Source organism: Tenrec ecaudatus, chromosome 8 (genome assembly GCF_050624435.1).
Source record: "Tenrec ecaudatus isolate mTenEca1 chromosome 8, mTenEca1.hap1, whole genome shotgun sequence".
Classification (NCBI taxonomy): Eukaryota; Metazoa; Chordata; class Mammalia; order Afrosoricida; family Tenrecidae; genus Tenrec; species Tenrec ecaudatus.
Genome location: NC_134537.1, coordinates 156,455,857 through 156,470,838, shown reverse-complemented (window position 1 = coordinate 156,470,838; position 14,982 = coordinate 156,455,857). Strand labels below are relative to the sequence as shown.

General features: G+C 42.0%; 1 protein-coding gene across 1 annotated transcript in view; it reads right to left on the bottom strand.

The window, feature by feature from the left end:
* The window catches only part of NBAS (NBAS subunit of NRZ tethering complex), a 383,893-nt gene that overhangs the window by 314,118 nt on the left and 54,793 nt on the right, over positions 1-14,982 (bottom strand). The window contains exons 10-11 of the mRNA XM_075557089.1: positions 8,609-8,747; positions 3,448-3,516 (exon numbers count right to left, since the gene is read on the bottom strand). Coding sequence (XP_075413204.1) covers positions 3,448-3,516; positions 8,609-8,747 — 208 coding nt within the window. The remainder of the gene's footprint in view (positions 1-3,447; positions 3,517-8,608; positions 8,748-14,982) is intronic.

Below are 14,982 nucleotides of genomic sequence, written 5' to 3'. Positions count from 1 at the left end.
TGATCTATGTACAGGTTTCCCTTTCTTTTAAAATTTTTTTTCTTTTAATTAATTTATTCTTCTTTGGTAATTGGTTTCCTTTTTTGTTGTCATTGCTGTGTTCTCACTGATCGCCTATCTTGCTATGGCTTGATTTTTGGTGCGTATTATTATCTCTACAGATCTATCTAGAAAAGACAGACTGGATGAATAGTTTGGAAGAGAAAACAATGAGACCAATGGTTCCGGGGGGACACAGGAGAGGGAAGAGGGGGTAAGGAGGTGGTGCTGGCCAACCCAAGGACAAGGGAGCAACAAGTGATCCAAAATCAGTGGCAAGGAGGGTGTGAGAGGCGTGGTAGGGATTCAGCAAGGGCAAGGTAACCAAGAGAAATTACTGAAACACAAATGAAGGCGGAACATGATAGTGGGGCAAGAGGAAAGTAAAAGGAAATAGAGGTAAGAACTAGGTGACAAAGGGTAGTTACAGAGGTCTAAAGACTGGAATGTACATAGGTAAATATATTTATATAAGAATGTAGGGAAACAGATCTATGTGCATATATTTATAGGTTTAGTATTCAGGCAGCATTGGGCCTCCAGTCGAGCACTTACTCAATGCAAAAACACATTGTTCTATTAAATTGGCATTCCAGGATGCACACCTTCCTGACACAATTGCTGAAGAAAAATGTGTGCATAAGCAAATGTGGTGAAGAAAGCTGATGGTGACCGGATATCCAAAGATATAGCATCTGGGGTCTTAAAGGCTTGCAGATACATAAGCGGCCATCTAGCTGAGAAGCATCAAGGTCCACATGGAAAAAGCACATCTGCCTGTGTGATCACGAGGTGTAGAAAGGACCAGTTATCAGACATCAAAGAACTAAAAATCATATCAGTGGGTGTCCACCTTCCTGATACGATCAATGAAGACAAAGGTGTGCATAAGCAAATGTGGTGAAGAAAGCTGACGGTGCCTGGCTATCAAAAGATAGCATCTGGGGTCTTGGAGGCTCGAAGATAAACAAGTGGCTATCTACTTCAGAAGCAATAAAGCCCACATGGAAGAAACGCACCAGCCTGTGTGACTACAAGCTGTCGAAGGAATCAGGTATCAAGCACCAAGGAACAAAAAATCATATCATTATAAATGTGGGTGAGTGCAGAGTGGAGACTCAAAGCCCAACGGTAGCCAACCGGACACCCCCTTAATGAAGGGTTGTGGGGAGGAGAAGAGCCAGTCAGGGTGCAGGGTGGCAACAATGAAACATATAACTTTCCTCTAGTTCTTAAATACTTCTTCCTCCCTATTATCATGATCCCAATTCTACCTTACAAATCCAATTCTACCTTAAAAATTCTCTAGACCAGAGAATGTACATTGGTACAGAGAGCAACTGGAAACACAGGGAATCCAGGACAGATGACCCCCTCAGGACCAGTGGTGAGAGTGGCGATGCCTGGAGTGTGGAGGGAAGGTAGGGTAGAAAGGGGGAACTGATTACAAGAATCTACTTATAGCCTCCTCCCTGGGAGACGGACAGCAGATAAGCGGGCAGGGGGAGACGTCGGACAGTGTAATATATGACAAAATAATAATTTATGAATTACTCATGAGGTAGGGGGGGAGTGGGGAGGGAGGGGGCTCAAGGAGAAGGCAAATGTTTTGAGAATTATGATGGCCAACAAATGTACATATGCACTTGACACAATGGGTGTATGTATGTATGGATAGTGATAAGAATTGTACGTGCCCCCAATAATATGATTTTTTAAAAGGGTGTGTGTGTGTGTGTGTGTGTGTAGTTCAAACCATTATTCTGCTACAGTGTGTTACAAAGAAATAAAATACAAGGAAATGACTTGCTTGTTTGTCCTCCCTCTGCTCAATCAGAGGCTACTGACAAGAATGAGAAACAGCTAAATTCCACATGAGAGAATAGCCACAAAATGAGGGTCAAGGTAACAATCAATCTAACGTTCCCTGGAGGTGAAAACAAATATAAAAATGTCCTTTTCTGAGACTGATTGAACAGACTTGTATTTGTCTTTCAACGAATCAAATCAACCAAAATATACACAATCAACAATATAGACAACCCTGTTCCAAAAAAGACAAGACTATCAAGTCCCCAAGAACAAACAGTTCACAAAAAATGACATCCAAATGGCTAACCAACATTTGAAAAATGCTCACATTAGGCATCCAGGAGATGAAAATCTAAGTTGTGAGACACAACTTTATATGACAATGACAATCAAGTAAGAAAATATGTATTTTTGAAAAAGGCTGGAGAGTGCAGAGAGATGGCAAGTCTCAGATACTGCTGGTGGGTCTGTAAATATATACAACCAGAACGGAAAGCAATATGGCGCTACCTTAAACAACTGGGAACAGAAATTCCACATGTCTCAGCAATGCCTCTGTGGGTACATAACAGCAAAAGAAGTAAGAGCCCTAACTTGAAAAGACATATGCACACCCATGCTCGTCACAGCACTGTTCACAATAGCAAAACGTCATAAACAGTCTAAATGCCCAGCAGTAGGAGAATGGATAAACTGGTACATACACACAATGGAATACTATGCATCACTTAGAGGAAAAAATACAACTACAAAACACCTTAAGACACGATGGGCTTGGAGAACATCAATATGTATGAGAGTATTATTATAAAGGCAAAAAACAAGACAAAGACTTGCATGCCAAAGAGAGTGGACTTTAGAGGTGCCCAGAGGAGGGCAGGCCAGAGTGGAAAGATGAAACAACCAATGAGAAGGTTGACAGGCGTTGTCTTGGGTGAAAGGGAGGGCAGAGGTCATAGCAGGGAGAAGAGAGATCTCGAGAGGAGGCTGCAATAGAATACAGCAGGGAGTCTGAAGTTCAGGGGTTGATGAGTGGTCTGAACTATTGAATACAGAGCTGATGTTCTGAAATGCAAAATCCCCCATCTATTTCATAATATAAATTTTTAAATCATAAAAAAGAACATCAACTCCCCAAAAATTTATTATGAAAATTACACTGTAATGCTCAAATAAGGTCTCCCAACAGACACCGCACAATTACCCGTGCTGCTCTCTAGGCAGGAAACAGCCACTGTGCCTTTCTGCCTGAGGAACTCTTACTCCCAGACGCACGTCAAGTCTCGCCTATAAAAGGAATGCTCTCTCTTCTTCACCTCAACAGAACTCGGTATTACATTAATTCGAATATAAAATATATAATATTATACGGTCTGAGAACAACTACATTGCAAGCTCCTTGAAGAAGTGCAAGAGTACGCTCAAACGTCCCACCTTTTGACTGCTGCCAATATGTGAACGCTTCCTGGCACCCAGCGTTTAATTAGGAATACATTCAGAGAAAAACACAGAATACCCTAGTTCATTCCATTCCGCCCTGAAAGGTATTCTGGGGGAAATATTTGAGAAGCACAAGGTTAAGCCAATATGCATTACCTGTTCTGGTCCTTGTCGGCTGTACAGCTTCACACTTAGCATCCTTAATAATCCTCGTGTCTGTGGCACCTGCACAACACACACATTACACAGAGAGTTACTATACAAGGCCTTCTCAATATATAAAGGCATTGCATCACACAATACAAACTAAAACATTAGTTTAAGAAATGGTTGATAACACCTTCAATAGCTGTCAGAGATCTTGGTGAGATTTTGTTATTAATATTTTTAATCCACTAAATAGTAAAATATTTTAAAATATACCCATAGTCAAGAGCATTTTAAATAGATAAATAACAAGTCTAGCATAATCTAGGCAAGTTATAATCAATTGTATATTCTTCTCAAATAAGTTTGTCCAAGATTACCATTTTGACATTTTTACTATTAAAAAACTCAAAACTCCTACCAGAAATCTCACATGTTTTACCCTGCACTTGAAAAGTACTAGGAAAAAAACAATTAGTTAGATTCTAATATTTGAAATGACATTATTTACAAAAACATCATTTTCTTGCTGTTCTTATTATCTTTAGGCTTAAAAAATACATTAAGCAAAGCATAGATGATAGGTATAATATAAATGCTTCAGTTGAAAACAGCAATACTACTTACTACAGTCAAAACATGGAAACAAACAAAGTCCAACTAACATAAGTACAAAACAGGTCTTTTATATCAGACACGTTCACTTTCAAGTATCAAGACTGTAGAAAAACAAGTTTGAACTTCAAGAACTTAAAGATTTCTTCCTCCACAAGCCCTCTCAAAACATTCACTAGGGGGAAAGGGTCACTCAACCACGAGAACCCTGAGAGAGCGCCCACAAAAAACTAACAGCAAACGATTACAAATATAATGGGGGGGGTAACAAAAGACCACAGGAATTGGACTCTCTCAAAAGTAAGGAACTTCATCAAATAGGTGATCGGATAATCTAGAATGAACAAAATATGAAGGAGCTTCAAAAAGTCCATGGAAAAGTGCAGTTAAAAGATAAAGGGAATTTTTGAAACCCTTTTTGAAATCAACCTCTTATTTCATAACATAAGGTTTAATATCCAGAATACATATATATATATATATTAACTTCAACTAAACAACAAAAAGACAAGCAACCCAATTAAGTAGCCAATGGTTTGAATAGACATTGAATTGAAGAATATTTTAAAATAGCCAACAGGCACATGAAAAGATGCTCAACATCATCAGTCATTAAACCAATTGCCCTCAAACCAACTCAACTCACAGTGATGCCAAGTGTATCAAAGTAGCACTGTGCTACATAGATAGGGTTGTCAATGGCTGAGCTTGCTAAAACAGACCACCAGGTGTGCCCTCAGAGGTGCCTCGAGGGGACTCAGGCAGGTTAGCGTCTGCACCACCCAAGGGCGACCATTAGGACGGCTATGGTGAAAAGAAGAGGAGGAGGAGGAGGAGGAGGAGGAGGAAGAAGTGCTGCCAAAGTTTCAGTGATGAGAGTCAAGGAAATGACAGAGATACCCTCATGCCAGTGTATTCAAGACAATGAAAAGGAAACTGTCCGATTCTTTTGAGCAACATTATGAAGAAAGTAAACAAAATGAAATGGTAGCTGGACTGCCAAGTGGAGTCTAAAGAGCTCTTTTTGGGGGTGAAGGGAAAGACACGCTGTGTGCTCGCATATAAATCTAATAGGCAGCAAAATCTTGGGAAATAAAACATCTTTGAAGACACACGAGTAGGGAGAGGTTGGGTGAGCAAGAACAGTCAGTTTGTAAACACGCAAGAACGTTGTTCTCTGTAGGCAGAGTCCCAAGCAAGTACTGAAATCTTAGGATCACTTCCATTTTCTCAGGCAAACAGGATCTAGAAACTGGATTCCAGAAAGACTTTATTTCCAGAACAATACTGTGCATGGAAAACCCTCAACAATAACACAAAATTGCCAGTTGTGTTCATTGTATGGGTTTTCTTCCACACTTTTTACCTTAAAACAAAAACAGACGATGATTAAACACTGGTATATCATTTTACAATTTATGATATACATGATTTACATTATTTCATTTGATCCAGGCTAAATAATCACCAAAGACAAGAATAAAATCATCCTGTGTGCCTAGCGTGATATACCTAGCATGCACAGAATGGAAAAAGCACTAACTCCATTTTCATCTTATATTTTAGAAGTGAATCCACCCCCTAAAAAAGGGAACAAAACAAAAATCCTAATGTATTACCTAGTGCTAAGTGATGAGGTACAAATTCAGCTGCCAGCCATCTGCCTCTAGGACCTCGGTCCTTGCCTCTCGGTCTCAGTTACTGAGCTCTAACTGGGACCTGTTACTGTTTGCTGCCCTTATCTGTAGCCAGAGCCTCTACCCCAGAGCACAGAAAGCCCCCGAGGGCTGCTACCAGCATCTAAAGACTCAGTTCTGGGAGTTGAACAAATGCATAAATAAAACCGCCTCACGCCCACGACACTAACAGTTTGGAGAGTCTGGTTAATGAATGTATTGGATCTGCACAGTCTCGTTTACAGCCGGGCAACCTTGTGAGAGACTGGAATAAGTGTCAGCAGCATTTTTCAGTCACTATCTAAGTCAACACAATAGCAACCTTAAGCAAACAATCAGAAGCTCCATGAGAACAACAGCTGCCACCTGACAAAGGGAACTAATCCTCAAATGGCTGAGGCAGGAGAAGGCAACACAGAAGGATTGCAAGCCGAGCTGCAGACAGTTAAAAACCACCAACGGAATTTCCACACTTGCAGCGTCTCAAAACGTCAATCAGACTGCAGAGCATTCAGTTTGCAATTCAAGAGTTCCCCCACTTATTTTGTCAGTGCTCGTGGGAGTTTCTTGTAAAAGACTCCCACATCGAAGCCTCAGGCCGAGAGGGAGGGACTCTTGAGGAAGCAGTTAGTGGAAGCACAATGGATTTCCAAGAAGTCCAGGGGGAGCATTGTGTGCAGCAGGGCTCTGCGACTCTCCCTTCCCCAGACCCGAGTCACAGGAAAACCAGGTCAGACTGTACTGAAAAGGGCTGTCAGTTTGCCTCGCTACCTCCCTTTCATCTCCTTGAAACACGGGGATTTCGAGCCGCCATACAGAGCTAGTCTCAGAAACCCACAGCAGCAGTGCACCCTGTCCTAAAGGGTCGCAGTGAGGGACACCGACTCCGTGGTAGTGAGTTCGGTTTGGTTTTCATCTCCACACATACACATCCTCCCTGCACTCCAATCTTTAGTGTGTGTGCTTCCAGAAAAAGTAAAAGAATTACCCAATTGAATGGCCTTCACCTGGGTTCACCAATTCCTATATTTGCCCCATTTGCTTTATCTTTTGTTATATACCATTATCCTGCTATTCCATTTTTCCACGATCCATATATATCTTTATGTATATATACACAAACTATTTTAAAAATTATTTGTGAGTGAAACCATTCAAAAGTAAGCTGCAAACAGAGTGAGTTTCAGAAAATTTCAGGAGATGAAAGTCTTCATGCTTCTCCAGATTTTCCCTGGTGAATCTTACACAGGAAATGACCAATTAAATCAGACAGAGAAATACTTCCAACCAGCACATGCAAATCCTGCCCTGGTGTCTCTTACAGATTATGGAATAAGCAACATAACATGAACTTGATAATGCCACTGATAAGTAGTAATATTATTGCAGGGGTGGGGGTGGGGGTATGGAGGGTCCACTGCCAGTGTTAAGGCCAACTCAGAGGGCCCTATACAGGGTTTCCAAGAACGGATATCTGTGTGGAAGCAACAGCATCACCTTGCTCCAGAGAAGTGGCTGATTTGCTTAACTTTGCAATGAGCGCACAGTGCTCCTTATAGCAGAGCCTCCTTATATCATAGCCTCGTTGGGGAAAAGTTACTACACAGGAATGAGACATTCCATCCCCTGTCCTACACTTTTAGTAATTATGATCTCACAAAGCGTAGCGCTTGTCTGTGGGAGACACACCTAATAGTACTCCAACTACACTCCTTGCCAGCTCCTACAGAGGAAACCAATAAACAGTGGCATGAGTAGCGAGAGAATGAAGACAACGCCATCTTGACACTGATGTATACAATGTAAAGTGGTGTATAAACTAATCGACCTTTGATGCTATGTAAGCCCATGAGGCGATTTTGAGACCGGGAGGAACATCAAAAGCGCCTTGTTAAATTATCTTAAAAACCCAAAGGGAAATCACAAGCACTCAGAACTGCTAACAAATGCAGAGAAATGCTAAAGCACATCCTGGAATGAACAGGCAGATTACAACGTTAACCACCCAACTCAAGCTCCTCTAAAACTGCTTCTCAGAAAGCCCAGGCAGCAGCTACAAGCAGCAGCAAGTCCACTGTGCTCCCCGATAAAGCAACAGAAGAGAGAGGCTACTTATCCCGGACCACAGCGGGCACGCATGACATCCCACAATAAATCCTACCCTCTGGGACCCTGGCAGCATCTTGAAGAACTGCCTGGGTGCCCTATTCACACAGCCCAGCTGATTCCAAGCAAACGCCACCTTCCTGGGAATTTTAATGAATAAGTATAACTTCCCAGACGCACAGGGAAGTTAGGGTACAGGATAAGCACCCTGAACTGCCTTAGCTTCTGGGAGCTGAGGGTAAGCGTTGCACCAGCTGGCTCTGGGATACAGCCTTGCCAGTGGGCAAACCTGACTCTCCTGGTCATTACTGGTCGGCAGAAGGCAGGAGCACTCCTTCGTAGGGTAGAGGAGCTTAACCAGAATCACCCCGGCATCAAGTCCAATTAAAAATATACATACATATTGACTTTTGTATTTATCATTAGTGATATGGACTACATAAAATGTTACCGTATATACGTATTGATTATCACTCTCATATGTTCACTTGTAGATGTTTATGATTATGATTTACTGTTCAAAGCACTGCCATTTAAAGAAAATAATTCTTTTCAAAAAGGTTTATATCAGCACCACCTTAGGACAGAATCAGAACAGAATCCTATTATAAGCTGAAAACTACCTACATTAAACTTTCATAACCAAAAACAAAAAAGGAAAATAAGAAAGAAATTCCATGACCATTAATGCATTTTTCTCTTAAATCATTTCCTCCTCTACATTCTGCAAAGCATTCATTTAGCTAACCCTATTAGCAAACTGAAATGCTTACCACAGTAACTTTGTCTCCACCATTAGTGACCTGCTTATAATAAGGTGATCCTGAAAGAACTCTCCAGGCAGAAAGGCCACAGCTTGAAGCTTTGGATATGCCCGCGTCAGCAGATTCACATCCACCAACCAGTAAAAGTCTTCAAAGTGAAAAACAAAACAATTGGTAAATTACAAATATGAATACCAAAACAAACACACAGCAGAGACATTCAGCTTCATAAAACTAAACTAAAACTACTGGACACAACACTTACAAAGTAAATGTTCTAAGAGAGCCCCTTGTTTGTTTTAGGAGAAATGAAACTGGATCAATGACTCGCATCATACACAAAAACAAATTCAAAATGGATTAAGACCTTCAATTTGTTTAAGAACAAGCAGTGGTAATCCTGCCAGACTTACCTTTCAACTATGCCAGGCTACCAAATACTAGGGGGCTTAAAAAGTTAATGGTAACAAAAAAAAGTTCATGGAATTAAAAGATAATCAAATTTTTTCTTTGAGCTTTGAAAAGTTCTCTCATATGACATTATGAAATTCCCGACCCAATCAAAAAATTAAAGTCCTACCACCAGGTAATTGTGAATATTAAGGAAACATGAATCATAGTTGAGTAGGGTGGGCCCTAACCTGACATCCCTGTAAAAAGGAGAGACACAGAGAGGCAGATGACACATGAAGGCAGAGACAGAGCTTGAGGGTGACTCATCTACAAAACACAAACTACCAGGCCTCTGGGAAGAGCTGGAGTCTAAGAGAGTCATGGAGCTCTCTCTCCCTCAAACCCTTCCAGGCAGAGAGCAATCCAGCAACCACCATCAAGTCCTGGTTCTGAGCCTCCCAAAATAGGATTTCCAAGATTAGAACTATTTTTAAAAATTAATTTTTGGGGGGGCTCGTAGAGCTCTTACCACAATCCATACATACAACCATGTGTTAAGCACAACCATACATTTGTTGTCATCATCATTCTCAAAACATTTTCTTTCTACTTGAGCCCTTGGTATCAGCTCATTTTTCTCACTTCTTCCCCCCTCCCCCCTCCCCCATCCCTCATGAACCCTTGATAATTTATAAACTATTATTATTTTGTCATGTCTTACACTGTCTGACATCTCCCTTCACCCACTTTTCTGTTGTCCATCCCCCGGAGAGGAGGTTATATGCAGATCCCTGAAATTGGTTTCCACTTTCTACCCCACGTCTCCTTCACCCTCCCAGTATCACAACTCTCACCACTGGTCCTGAAGGGGTCATCCATCCTGGATTCCCTGCATCTCTAGTTCCTATCTGTACCAGTGTATATCCTCTGGTCTAGCCAGATATGTAAGGTAGAATTGGGATCATGATAGTAGGGTATGGTGGAAGCATTTAGGAACTAGAGAAAAGTTGTGTTTCATCATTGCTATACTGCACCCTGACTGGCTCATCTCCACCCTGCGACCCTTCCCTAAGGGGATGTCCAGTTGCCTACAGATGGGCTTTGGGTCCCCACTCCACACTCCCCCTCATTCACAATCATTTTATTTTCTGTTCTTTGATGCCTGGTGCCTGATCCTATCGACACCTCATAATCACACAGACTGGTGTGCTTCTTCCATGTGGGATTTGTTGCTTGTTTACCTTCAAGCCTTTAAGACCCCAGATGCTATATCTTTTGATAGACAAGGCACCATCAGCTTTCTTCACCACATTTGCTTATGCACCCGCTTCATCTGCAGCAATTTTGTCGGGAAAGTGGGTATTATGGAATTCCAGTTTAATAGAACAAAGTGTTTTTGCATTGAGGGAGTACTTGAGTAGAGGCACAATGTCCACCAAGATTAGAACTATTTAAAGAAACAGACAGTCTCTTATGTCTCTCTCAAGGCAGCTAGTGGGTTTGAACCACCAGAGCCCTACGCACATGACAAAGGAGAAATAAAGTCGTAGATGTAATTAGGTTTGCTAATCAGCCAATGTGAAATATAAAATTAACCTGAGTTACCCAGATGAGCTCAATATATTCAGGAGGGTCTCTTTAAACGTGGAAGAGGCAGGCTGAAGAGTCAGTGTCAGCATGCTACATTGTGAGGAAAAAATGCAAAGGGCCATGGTGGCATGGAAAATAGGGGCCCCCAGCTGAGGAATCTGAGCAGCCTCGCAAAAATCTAACCCAAACTCACTGCCACGGGGTCTACGGACTCACAGAGACCCTGTAGGGGAGAGTAGAACTGGCCCTGTGAGGAGTTTCAGAGACTGTAACTTTGTATGGGGGTTAGAAAGCACACTAGAAACAGCAGTCAACTGGATTCCTGTCTAGAACCTCAAGAAAGACACATAACTCTGATGAAACCTGGGCTTAGTTCTGTAGGCTCCATCTCAAAATTTCTGAACTCCAGAACTGTAAAATAACAAATTTGCACAAAACCACTACATTTGTGGTAATTTAGTGCAGCAACAAGAAACTAAACATGGTTTCTTCCCAGCTCCAAAATAGAGAGGATAAATGAGACTGTAATCCCACACCATTTTCTTCTCATTTGGAAACGTTCTTTTTTAACATCTATTCTTCATAAAAATAATAGCAAAAGCAAAACAGTTACTCTACAATGTACTCTCAGATCTGAAATTTTCAAACTAAATAAAATGCCAAGCCCTTTAGTTTAACCCTCCTCCACGTTACAAAGTCTGTATGAAGGCATTCAGGCAGTCAACAGCATACACAGAAATCCTCAAGATCAGAGAGATGCAAACTACAACAATGAGCTACCATGTCACCCCAGCATTAATGGCAAAGTTCAGAAGAAAAAACAATGAAACAGCAAACAAATGCCCGTGAGCTGGGGAGCCTATGTAATTGTGGAACACCATGGATAGCATGTAACATGGCAGCACCATTGTTAATAGCGATATGGTGCTACCTTAAAAAGTGGAAAGTAGAAAGTCCGAGTAGCGGACCAGAGCTTTGCAGGCCCGCCGCCTGCCACTGCCATGCCCGGAGACGCTGGAAAGGGGACACACAGACCAGAGACTTACAGGCCTGCAAGCAAGTGCCTAGCTGAAGGGACCTCGGGTACGCGCTGCGAGGGTCAGGGATCTTTGCTACTTGGTCCACTCCCAGCCCACGCAGCAGGTGGAACAGTGGAGAATACATCCCTGGCCCAGAGGGAATCCTTCCCCAAATCTAGCCTAGATCCAGAATACCAGGGACCAGCTACCCAGTTCTGGGAGCTCCCCCAGCTCACACTGGTCACATCACTTTAGACCCCAAAATACCACCACCTGCCCCTTGGTCCCCTACAGCCCCACCACTGTACCGGAGCTATCCACCAGCCAAACTGAGTTCCCCACAGCTGTCCCAACCGGTGCTCACCACTTCTCATTCCTGTTGATCACTGAGTCACCGAGGCACCTGCCTACACAGCAGCCTGACATACCTCCATAGTAGACCACAGGCAGCCCTTGAAAACACCGTTACCAGTCACACAGTAAAAGAATTCAGGGCCTCTTGGTCTCCCATAAATATGGCATCCAGCTCTTTGAAATCATCACATATACAACATACCACATCACTCTCAACAAGAAAACAAGAAACGACAACAGCAGAGCTAACAACGCTCATAGAAGAATCTGACGTGGATCTGTCGTAAAAAGAAATTTTCAGAAGGCTGCTTGGAGTAATACAGGAGATAAGGGAAGCTACACAGACTAAGGATGCAATGATAGAGGGGATGAAATCCACAACAGAGAGAATGAAGTCCATGATAGAGGGAATGAAGTCTATGTACCAAAGGGAAATACAGGAGCTAACAGATGAAGTAGCAGAAGCTGCACACAAGATCACAGATCTCACCGACTAGAGGAGGCTGAAAACTATATCAGTGATCTCAAAGACAATTAGGCAGACCTCAGCAAACAAGAAAGACAATCAAACAAGATAATAAAAGAGACGGAAGAAAACCTGAGATCAATAACTAATGCTATGAATAGGAACAACATCCGAATTATTGGCCTACCAGAACAAGACACAGCAAAGACATCAGCAGCTAAACAAACAAGGGAATTTCTGGAAGAAAAAGTCCCCACCCTAATGAATGAGAATCAGTCACTCATAGAGGAAGCAGAGAGGACACAAGGTACACTAAACCCCAGAAAGAGCTCACCAAAGCATAAAATAGTTAAACTATCCAACTTCGAGGAAAAAGAGAAAATCCTAAGAGCAGCCAGAGAAAGGAAGACGCTCATATACAAGGGTTCTCAGGTAAGAATATTCTCAGACTTATCAACAGAAATCATGAAGAGGAGGAGAAAGTGGACTAATAACTTCCCAAAGCTGAAAGAAAATGACATCGCACCTAAAATCCTTTACCCTGCCAAATTATCTATTAAGACAGAAGGAGAAATAAGGGTCTTCCGGGACAAGGGAAAACTTAATAAATACGCTGCAAGACACCCAACCCTGAGGAAGATCCTGGCTCACTCACAATGGCCAGAAACCAACATCCACCAAGCACAAACAGGAGAACACCATATATCCCAACTCCAAACAGAAAACAAGAAGCCGATACCAATCGCCAAGATAACAAGACCACAGAAGGAAAAGAAGGCAATAAAGAAGTCCCCCACAAAAACACAGCACAGTGATAAGAAGGGGGACAGGAGAACATGCAAACCAAAAGACACTTGATGTCAGCAATGAATCCACAGATCGTAACAATAACACTAAATGTCAACGGCCTTACTCCTACACTAAAATGAAAAGGCTTGCAGACTGGCTTGGAAAACTGTTGCCTGCAGGAAACACATCTTAAGCTAGCAGACAAAAATAAACTAAGACTAAAAGGCTGGTGGAAGATATACCGGTTAAACGGCAACTAAAACTAAGCAGGCGTTGCAATCCTAATCTCAGACAAAAATGATCTCAAAGTTCAAACCATAAAAAGAGATAAGGAGGGGCAGGTCATAATGCTCAAAGGAACCAGTAAGCATAATAAATATAAACGCCCCAAGTGAGAGACCCGCTTAATCTGTCAAACAATCAGAACATGAAAATAGGTATCACAGATACAAAAATTAGAGTAGGTGACTTTAATACACCGCTTTCAGAGAAAGAAAGATCATTGGGAAGGGCGCTCGGGATAGAGACTATAGAGCTAAACACTACAATTAGGCAACTAGATCTGATAGACATATCTAGAGCTTTCCATCCAAATGGCACATTTTCGAAAATAGACCACACGCTGGGACACATGTCAAGCCTGAGTAAATTCAAAGACATAGAGATTACGCAGACGTCCTTCTCGGATCACTATGCCATAAAGCTGGAGACAATAAAAGAATGACCAGAAAAACAAGGGCAAACAATTGGAACATGAATAATGATCTGCGACATGAGTGGGTACTGACCCAGATTAGAGGGGAGATCAGAAAGTTTCTAGAAGCTAAGGAGAATTAGACTACATCTATCAAAACCTATGGGATACAGCAAAAGCAGTCACCAGAGGTAGCTTGATAGCAATAAGGGCATATATGAAAAAGGAAGAAAATAACAAAATCTACAGCAACTAGAACAGAGTCAACAGAACAATCCCTCCAACAGCAAAAGAAAAGAAATAATAAAATCAGGGCATAGTTGAACCACTGAGAAGACAAAAAGAACAATGCAGAAGATTAATGCAGCAAAAAGTTAGTTCTTTGAAAGGATCAACAAAATCGACAGACCGCTGGCAAACCTAATCAAAGAAAGGAAAGAGCAAACAATAGCCAAGATGAGAAGTCATAGGGATCAGGTAGTAGGCATCTCAGCAGACACATAACAAACAAAAACATATTGTTGAGAACGACGGGGACTGGAGCAGAAATCCAAAGCCCATCTGTAAATAGTGGAACAATCTCCCCACAGAGAGCCCACACGGAAGGGATGAGAGTCACCAGAGTGCAGAAAAGCATTAGTGAAACACACTATAATCCTCTGGTTCCTTGAGGCTTCCTCACCTCCAACTACCATGACCCCAGTGCTATCTCTCAATTCAGGCTAGACTGGAATATGCACACAGGGATAGAATGGATGGGAGCTCACGACACACAGAATCCAGGAACAGGAGTGGGAATAGTGATACCAGAAGAATAGGGAGAAAAGGGGAACCAATCACAATGATCGACACATAACCATACACCCATTTACATGGGAAGAACAACAGAAAACATGGGGAAAGGGAGACAGTAGTTGGTGTGAAAGATGGTTTAACGTCTTTTTATGGGGCTCTAGAGAGTGAATTGCATAAATGGGTCGTAATACGCATGGGAATCTGCATACATGCTCTACAAATGGCTAAAGATGACAAATATAAAGCACCAGACATTGAAAAATTTGCTGCATCAGCAGGATGG